Source organism: Saprolegnia parasitica (assembly GCF_000151545.1).
Source record: "Saprolegnia parasitica CBS 223.65 unplaced genomic scaffold supercont2.20, whole genome shotgun sequence".
NCBI classification, from domain to species: Eukaryota; Oomycota; class Saprolegniomycetes; order Saprolegniales; family Saprolegniaceae; genus Saprolegnia; species Saprolegnia parasitica.
In genome coordinates, this window is record NW_012156414.1 from 50,792 (window position 1) to 59,680 (window position 8,889).

General features: G+C 58.7%; 3 protein-coding genes and 2 pseudogenes across 5 annotated transcripts; 3 read left to right on the forward strand and 2 right to left on the reverse strand.

Moving 5' to 3' along the window:
* Positions 1-675: 675 nt before the first annotated feature.
* SPRG_20063 (hypothetical protein) lies at positions 676-3,565 on the forward strand (the record flags this gene model as incomplete). Its single annotated transcript, XM_012344906.1, has 3 exons — positions 676-817; positions 865-1,173; positions 1,224-3,565. 3 exons carry the CDS (start codon positions 676-678, stop codon positions 3,563-3,565), a joined length of 2,793 nt encoding a protein of 930 aa, XP_012200296.1.
* Positions 3,566-3,750: 185 nt separating this feature from the next.
* On the forward strand, positions 3,751-4,056 carry SPRG_20064 (hypothetical protein; the record flags this gene model as incomplete). Its single annotated transcript, XM_012344907.1, has 1 exon — positions 3,751-4,056. One exon carries the CDS (start codon positions 3,751-3,753, stop codon positions 4,054-4,056), a length of 306 nt encoding a protein of 101 aa, XP_012200297.1.
* Positions 4,057-4,261: 205 nt separating this feature from the next.
* On the reverse strand, positions 4,262-4,336 carry SPRG_30082 (annotated as a pseudogene). The gene has a single exon. The product of its transcript is annotated as a tRNA-OTHER (tRNA).
* Positions 4,337-5,817: 1,481 nt separating this feature from the next.
* On the forward strand, positions 5,818-6,147 carry SPRG_20065 (hypothetical protein; the record flags this gene model as incomplete). The annotated part of the gene is made up of 1 exon (XM_012344908.1): positions 5,818-6,147. One exon carries the CDS (start codon positions 5,818-5,820, stop codon positions 6,145-6,147), a length of 330 nt encoding a protein of 109 aa, XP_012200298.1.
* Positions 6,148-8,531: 2,384 nt separating this feature from the next.
* SPRG_30083 lies at positions 8,532-8,606 on the reverse strand (annotated as a pseudogene). The gene has a single exon. The product of its transcript is annotated as a tRNA-OTHER (tRNA).
* Between the last annotated feature and the right edge of the window lie 283 nt (positions 8,607-8,889).

Genomic DNA, 8,889 nt, shown 5'->3' on the forward strand with positions numbered 1-8,889 from the left:
TCATGACTGGCGGGCGAAAGGAACGATCTTCGATTGCACGTGGTTGGCGCTCCGGATCTCAGGACTCCGATTCCAGCAATTGCCACGTTCAGTTGTTGAACTTGCATATCTTTGCGATTCCAAGGCTGCTTCGTAGAGCAGTGACATCGATCCGTGCCATCATACCGTACCCTTCGCCTCCTCCATGCAGCCTCGTGCAAGCCAAGCCGCTGCCGTCGGCTTGTATGTGACACGCGCCGGCCCTTTTCGGTTCAGCGCCGTCGCTTCTCGCTATGTCACACACCTCCTACTGTACGATGCTTCTGGCCACGGCGCTGTGATCATGCCAGCCTCTCGACGCCATACATTTCCTGCCACGTCGCCGCCTTGCTCTACGGCGCCGCAGCTGCATCAATGGCAGCGTGGTTGTGCAACGTGCTGCACTATACTCGTTTAAGCCAATTTCAACGAAGTATTCCTTCAAAACAATGCGTGCGACGCTGTTTCACGGGAATTTCACAGTAAATATCACTTGATCAACTGCGCGGGCCAATCAGCGCGACCAAGCAATTCAGCGGATGCACTTTATCTACGCAGTCATTTGCGAATTCGCCGACGATGGCCAAGCACGTGGTCCTGCTGGTAGCACTGGCGCTCGTGGCGTCCGTGGCAGCGATCGATGCGACCAGCGATGCGATGAACACGTGCACGGGCGGCGGCGCCTTTGGCATGTTCCGCCGCCAGCCCGGCTGCGCGATCAACAACTGCCAGTGCTTCCCCGTGCTCTTCCAGTGCGACGCGACGCTTGGCGACGGCATTGGCCAGTGCGTCCTCTCGAGTACGTTCATCGATACCGACGACTCGATGGCTCATGCGAACCTGTAGACTCGGGCTGGGCGTTTATGATTGCAGTGCTCCTCATCAACCTCATCGTGCCGGGCGTGACGCTCCTCAAGCACGCGTACGAAGACGGCAAGGTCACCAAGCAGCAGCGCGCCAACAAGCACAACATCCACAACGTGGCGCATGGCGGCGAGAAGCAGCTCTCGCTGCAGGACGACGTCGCGCCTGCCGACGGCGTCATCCCCAACAGCGAGCTGTACATCAGCCTCAAGAAGTTTGGCAAAAGCGTGCCCGACACTGCGTACGGTCTCGACACGACCGCCAAGATCTTCATGGAGACCATGTCCAAAGGTGCACACTCGCATCCTCATCATCAACTATTCTCATACTATGGTTGGTAGGTTGGATCCAATACGTCTTCTACTCGCTGATTGCAGCGTTCGTCTTCTGCCTCCTCTTGCTCTGGGTCCCGTTCGAAATGGCGCAGACCAACGTCGTGCTGCACCCGACCGCCGTCGCCTCGGTCAACACGTCGTCGTACGACTTGCACACGGCCGTGAACACGAACCTCCCGACCGCGATTCGGTTCGTCTCGCTCGAGGGCGACTTTTGCGCCGCGTCGGCCAACTTGTTGGCGCGCAACGGCCTCAGCACGCTCCACGTCGCGTACGACATGACGTTCAGCGTCGACGAGAACGACATTCTGCAAGCGTTCGACGGCGCCAAGTCGCTCGGCTGCAACTGCGTCGACGGCGTCTGCGCGCTCGTGCCGTCGCAGTCGTCGACGATCGACGGTCTCCTCCCGCTGGTCTACTTTCCGTGGTACCAAGACATCTCCAAGCCGTTTGCGCTCGAAAACAAAAACCACTCGTTCGAGCTCAACGCGACGTTCACGATCACGGCGCCGGGCCGGATGCAAGCGACGACGCCACTGCGCCCGATCCCGACCTTGTCGCTCGTCGCGCACCACTCGTACGTCGAGAAGATCACGGACGCCGTCGACTTTGTCGTCTGGGTCCTCGACTTCGTCTTCTTCGGCCTCTGGTTCTACCTCAACCGGCCGGCGACGCAGCCGAAAGACACGCACAAGATTCCCGAGCGCAAGGTCGTCGTCTTCATCCTCTTGACCAACATTTTGAGCTCCGTGCCGATCTTCTACCTCTCCAACTGGTTTAGCATCCACGCGACGAACCAGACCATCTACCTCTTCTCGCACGTCTGGACGTCGTCCGCGACCGGCCTCTGGCTCCTCGGCCTCCTCTTCGCGATCGACATGCAGCGCAAGCGCGTCTTCACCTTCCGCTTCGTCTGCGTCAAGGTCTCGGTCGGGCTCGTCGGCCTCGTCACGTACATCGTGTCGTTCTACTACGCGCCCGTGTACATCTCGTCGATCGTGGATTTCCTACTCGCGATGCTCGCGGCCGCCGTCTTCCGCGGCGTCATGGTCAACGTCCGCAACCAGCTGCGCAACCAGAGCTACATCCGGACGCGGCCCGAGCAGCTCACGGCGCGCCTCCTCTACTACATTGGCATGGCCGTCACGTACATCTTCATCGCCGTCGCGATCGTCGCCGACCCAGTCCCGCGCGTCTCGACCTTCATCTCGCGCTACGCGCTCATGACCGACCTCTCGATGCAGATCATGCTGCGCACGTGCACATGGGTCATCCTCCTCGTCTTCCTGCCGCCGACGTACGTCAACCCGGCGAAAGCCGTCTACTATGGCCGCGAACGCTCTGCGCTGCCGCACTTGACCAACGGCGCGATGCGGGATTTCGAGCTCGCGCACCTCAAGCAAGCAGTGGCCGCGCAGTCCAAGACGTTCATCGGGCAGTCGTACGGTGGCAGCGACGCGAGTGCGTGGAAAGCGCCGCACGCGTTCTGCATCGAGACCGGCGTCCGTATGTACAACATGGCGACGGCCGTCTACGAGACACTGGACCTCGACGTCTTTGCGCAGGACGAGCTGAGCTTGGTGACCGAGCTCTACGACGCGGGCACCGACACGTACGGCTACGTGCTCCGCGGCCACCAGCGCATCGTCGTCGTCTTCCGCGGCACGGCCAGCGCCAAGAACGCGGTCACGGACGTCAAGTACAACCTCGTGCCGACGGATTTTGCTGCGCACAACCACCCGGAATTTGAAAAGATCCGCGTGCACACGGGGTTCTGGGCCGCGTACAACACGGTGCGCGCCGACCTCCAGCGCGCCGTGAGCGCGACGCTCACCGAGATGGGCCGCGACGTGCAGCTCTACTTTACGGGCCACTCGCTCGGCGGCGCGCTGGCCACGCTCGCGTCCTTCGACGTGGCGTACGCGACGAACTTGGACGTCGTCATGTACAACTTTGGGTCGCCGCGCGTCGGCAACCACGCGTTCGCCAAGGCGTACAACAAGCTCGTGCCGAACGCGTACCGCATCGTCAACGACGGCGACGCGGTCGTGGGCAACCCGAAGCGCGTGCTGCACGCGTACTGCTCGCGCAATCTGCGCTACAAGCACGTGGGCACCGTCATCTTGCTATCGTCGCGCGCGTCCGGCGTGTTCGTCTTGGACCCGAACATCGTCGAGATGGCCTTCATCGCGAAACTGCGCAACAACGGCCTCTCGCACCTCATGTCGAGTTACCAGGTCATGCTCAACAAGGGCGTCGACTGGATCAACCGCGAAGAGCTCCAGAAACTCGCCAAGGAAGCCAAGCTCGGCGCCGACTCGGAGCGCACGCCGCTCATGTACGCCTAGACTCTTCTAGAATAAGATGATACATTGACGAGCTTCTTGGCGTTGATGCAGTCGATGAGGTGTGGCTTGGGACAGCAATGTCTCTCTCTCGTTGCGTGGCGGTCGCGAGTCGAAGGGGCAGTCGTAGGCATCGCAGGGCCGGTCGCTTGGTGTGCTTCCCACCACCCTCACGACGGCAATGGACGATGATCGACGCGTTCATCCCGCAGTGTTCTAGTGATCGCAAGATGACCGCCGACATCAAGGCCTCGACGGACTTGAGCGTGCAAGAAGAAGCGCCCGACGAAGAAGTGCGGCCATCCAAGAGCGTCATCACACGGTCCGAAATCGCAATCGACTGCGCGGCTCTTTTGGCAGCCGTGTGTCGCACTGCTCACCATTCGCGATGTCCTGGATGCCCACGCACCGCGTCGGCCATTGGCGCATCAACGTCGCAACCAGTCGCATTGCTCAGGACGACGCCGACTCGACGATCCAGAGCTACCTACTAGTATGAAGAGCACTATGAGAACTGCAGGTTGGTCGGTGTCGATGACGAGAACATAAAAGAGAAGGACCCTCCACGGGCACATTGCATTGGTCCTCCTACGAGAGCGAAGACCTTTGCGCCGTGCGCCAGACATTCTACGCGGGTACAAATGGCCCAAGCAGATACTTAGCCTCTTGCGACCGCAACCGCGTAGAATCGGAAAGGAGTGACACCACCGGGGATCGAACCCAGCGCCAACTGGTACCGAAACCAGCGTCTAAACCACTAGACTAATAGATGCCACTAGTTTCTTCACGTTCGCAGTGGCTGCTGTAGATTTCTTCTGCCGTACAAAAGCACCACGACCCTTTACACCGACGTCTCGCGAGAAACCCTACCCCTCGTAGGAACCATGCATGCGTCTACGACACACAAGACCGAAAGAATGGACGGGATCCTGGTTGGTCGGGTGCTCCAATATATGGAGGCTGCCACCGAGCTTGTATGACCTGAAGCGCTTGAAGTTGGATCCCAAACTTGCGTTCGCCCGGCTGTCTTGTCCGCTATTGGCGGCATATGCCACCTGAATGTATGCCGAATGCTGGCGACTTGGCTGGCATTTGCGGCATAAGCCACCTCTTAGCTGCCGAATGCAAAGGTCGGTGCCGAAGATAAGAACAGTTGCGTGTCAAGCGCTCAGCGCGAGTGCAACCCGAGGACACACATCGGCTAAACGCTGTCCATCCTCGCTTTAAACGGAGAGCTTGACACGCACATATCTTTTAGCAGCAGCGACCACAGGAACTGTGATCTTGTACTGACCGACCGCATCGACTTCTGGGCGTCCACGCCAACTCGGCCGCTAGCAGAGGCCGCTTCGTCCATATGGGCCCGCAAAAAGGAGGCAGAGCGACAACGCCTCAATCAAGAAGCTCTCGGTCAACTCAGCGGTCAACTTGCACTCGCTAGCCATCATGCATGAGCCTCCTACGCAGGGGGCGATGTTGTGGGTTGCGGCTTGCGTTTTAGGATTATAGTCCGGATACGGCAGCTCGCATCCGCAAGACGCAACGTGATTTTAGACAAGGTCCGCGAATAATCTCAAGAATAGAATGCCCAGCAACTTGAAGCTCGACAAACGCGCATTCTTGGAGGAAATGACAGGCTTGTTGGGATACTGGTGACCTTCCAGCGTCCTACCACACGCCTGCAAGAGTGAGAAGGACATTACTGTATTGCTGGTGCGCAATTGAATCGAACAAGTTTGCATCTGAGACTGCCAAGGTGATCCAAGTGCGGCGATCAATTTGACCACCACTGTACGTTGCGCTATGCACAAGGCTTCAACTTGGTTGCGTGAAAATAGTCGATTCGCCTGGTCGATCACTCCAATACTTGTACGAGATTGGCACGTCCCCGCCGCCCGTGCAACTCCCGACCCCGCTGTTCCACGAATATGAAGCTAGCTCAAGGTGCCCCAATCGTCCTCTTAGCCGGTCTTTCTCTATTGTAGATTGCGATGTCTCGGGCAATGTCGTGATGCGGTGTGCGCATTAGAATGACGTGGCAGCGCGTTCTAGTGCAACTGTAGGCAGTAGGGGAAAAAGACGTTGGCAGTTGGTTGTGTGAGGATCAACAGATTTGAAAATACCCCGCCGCCCTCACATACCGTCCACAGCTTCACCACAAGGTCGTCGGCCTCGACGCCAACAAATGGGCCTCCGACGCCACGGGCCTCCGACGCCAGCCCCGTTTTGACGAGACTTTCTGCACGCACCGTGCCATGGACCGACGCGCTCCGCACCGATGCGCTTTGCTCTGGGCGACGTTGTCCAAGGTGGCAACAGCGCGTGACGACGCGGCGCGCACCGAGCTCCTCGTGCAGCTCCTGCGCCTCGAAGCGCACGTCACGACGTACAAGGGTCCACCTCCGAAGACGTGCCTCTCCAAGGTGTTGGGCGACGATCGCGTCGCCTACATGGTTGGTCTCTACACCACGCCGTTGGTGCTGGATTACGTGGCCTCGCTCGATACTCACGACGCGTTGTACTCGCCAGTCAACATTGCCGCCCCTGCGATCATGCAGAGCTTCGCTCGCTTTATCCGTAGCTAGAATAACATAGCTACGCGACTAACTATCAATCAACAACATTTTCTCAATAACTTGTTTGCTCAGGAGGCAAAGGGCGCCAGGTCATTATTACCACTTGGACCTCGGGTGGGGTGGGTTACTGTTGAAGAAATCTCGATCTAGATTGCTAGCTCTGCGACAAGATCCACTCGTTTTCGAAAAGATGGTTTCGACACCCCTCGGCGCGCCAAACAACCCAGAAGCCGCTGCATGTGATGTACGTCTACCATCACCTTATATATATGAACGTGTTTCGCGTTATCTTCGTTGTTACAAAGAGTTCGCATACGTAGAGACTAGCAATCTCCTTCTTCTTCATTCGCTCGCCGGGCCGTGGCTGCGCAGGCGGCGGCGCGGGGGTGCATCTTGTTCTTCTGTAGTCGCGCGGGGACGCTTGTGGCCGCGGGTGAGGCCCATGATGACAAGCTCCGTGGATTCCTTCCAGGCTTCGCGATCGGCGGCAAAGCTTCGCAGTTTGTTGAGGTCGTCGAGAGACGCCAGCGACTGAGGCGGCGTCAACGCCTGGAGGTCGCGGTGCAGGACGATCGGCAACGTGATCTTGGTGCGGCCTAGAAAACGGGGCGCCTCGGGAGCGGCAAAGAAGCGGGCGGCGGCAATGTTGGCAGGGACGTCTTTCTCCAGGCGCAGCACGTGGCCCAGCAGGCGCCAGCGTTGGCGGGTGACGATCTCACTCAGCGGCACACTCTTGCAGCGCTTGTAGAGCGCGACGTCGCCGAGCGTGTTCGGGTAAAAGATGCCTACTACCATCACCTTGCATACATATTGATCGTGCTGAGTGTATGATACAGGTCCATAGCTAAAGCTGCGTCGGTGGCATGCACCTGCTTCTTGAGCTAATCATCGCATTCGTCTCGTTGACTCACTGGTGGGGCGCCTTGAAAAGAGGGAGCCACGTGTGCTTGCGCTGTCCAGTCGTAATAGGGCCCAAAGATGGTCGTGCGTTGGGCCTCCAAGCTAGCGTCGTTGCTTTTGAGGTACAGAGGGATCCAGAGAGGAAAGAAGCACGGCGTCGGCTGGCTGGGCGTCGGCGATGGCGGCCAGTAAGTCGCAGGCCGCTGACCACGGCACGGCCAAGGCGCGCACCAGGCGTCGAAACGAGGCGCAAGACAGAGCAGGTCATTGGCAACGAGCAGCTGGTCGTTGGATTGACCGCAGGAGATAGCGGTCGACGTGGAGGACGATGGCGCGCGTCAGCAGTCGTGGTCGTCAAGCTGGCGCCAGACAAGAAAGACAGGTCGCGCCACGCGATAGACGAGCAATCCTGCTGGCGGCCGTACGGCGCTTCGGTCCGCTGGCTCCAGATGAGGCGCAGCCACACGTCGCATCGGACACAGGCCGCTCGTCGACGCGGTCGGACAGCTCCATCGTCGGCCAGCTCATGGAAATCTTAGTTTTGGCACTGCTTCGTAAATTCGGCAGCACGGACGTGGCGAATGCCGAAAAGCTGTACCTGGTACTAATAGTATACGCCCAGCTGGTATACGCCACATGTTATCCGGTCCCAAGAGGCAAGCACACGCGGACAGCGCTACTAGTACACATGGAAGCACGGGATGTCACGCCAGGCGGCGGTCATGCCGCTAGCACCGGAGCTGGAGCGCGATGACTGGTAGATGATCGTGCGCTTGAGCATGCTCGAGGTTGACGGACCATGCAGGAAGCGCTTCTTGCATAGACCGAGCGCACTCGCCTCGTCATCGACAACCTCGTCCACGCCAACCCGACGATCTAGCCCCGACGATGCAAACCCGCGCATATCACGGTATCACGTCAAAGGAGTGAGATATGGTTTGTAGATTGCCAGCTTTGCCGCGGCCGACAAGGCGTACGCGTTGCGGCCACGTGTTGCAAGACACGGACAACGCGTTGCGCTTGGCCGCTACACCCGCCCCTCGCCACGACGTGCCGCCGACCGTGGCTGCGCACCCGCGCGTCGAAGCGGCGGATGTTTTCGATTTCCAAACATGTAGTACGAAGTATGCATATCGATGCTCGTGCAATGCAGATGCTGGATTGGAGGAACGAGAGAGTTGGTTGCCAGCGCATTGAGGCACTGCTGTGAAGCTATTATGTGGAGATGCGCTCTAGTAGCATTCTCTTCACTTGGACGAGGTCTGTACCAGCGGTCCCTCCTTGCCGGAACGTACACGTGGGCAACTATGAGAACTGCAGGTTGGTCGATGACGAGAACATAAAAGAGAAGGACCCTCCACGGGCACATTGCATTGGTCCTCCTACGAGAGCGAAGACCTTTGCGCCGTGCGCCAGACATTCTACGCGGGTACAAATGGCCCAAGCAGATACTTAGCCTCTTGCGACCGCAACCGCGTAGAATCGGAAAGGAGTGACACCACCGGGGATCGAACCCAGCGCCAACTGGTACCGAAACCAGCGTCTAAACCACTAGACTAATAGATGCCACTAGTTTCTTCACGTTCGCAGTGGCTGCTGTAGATTTCTTCTGCCGTACAAAAGCACCACGACCCTTTACACCGACGTCTCGCGAGAAACCCTACCCCTCGTAGGAACCATGCATGCGTCTACGACACACAAGACCGAAAGAATGGACGGGATCCTGGTTGGTCGGGTGCTCCAATATATGGAGGCTGCCACCGAGCTTGTATGACCTGAAGCGCTTGAAGTTGGATCCCAAACTTGCGTTCGCCCGGCTGTCTTGTCCGCTATTGGCGGCATATGCCACCT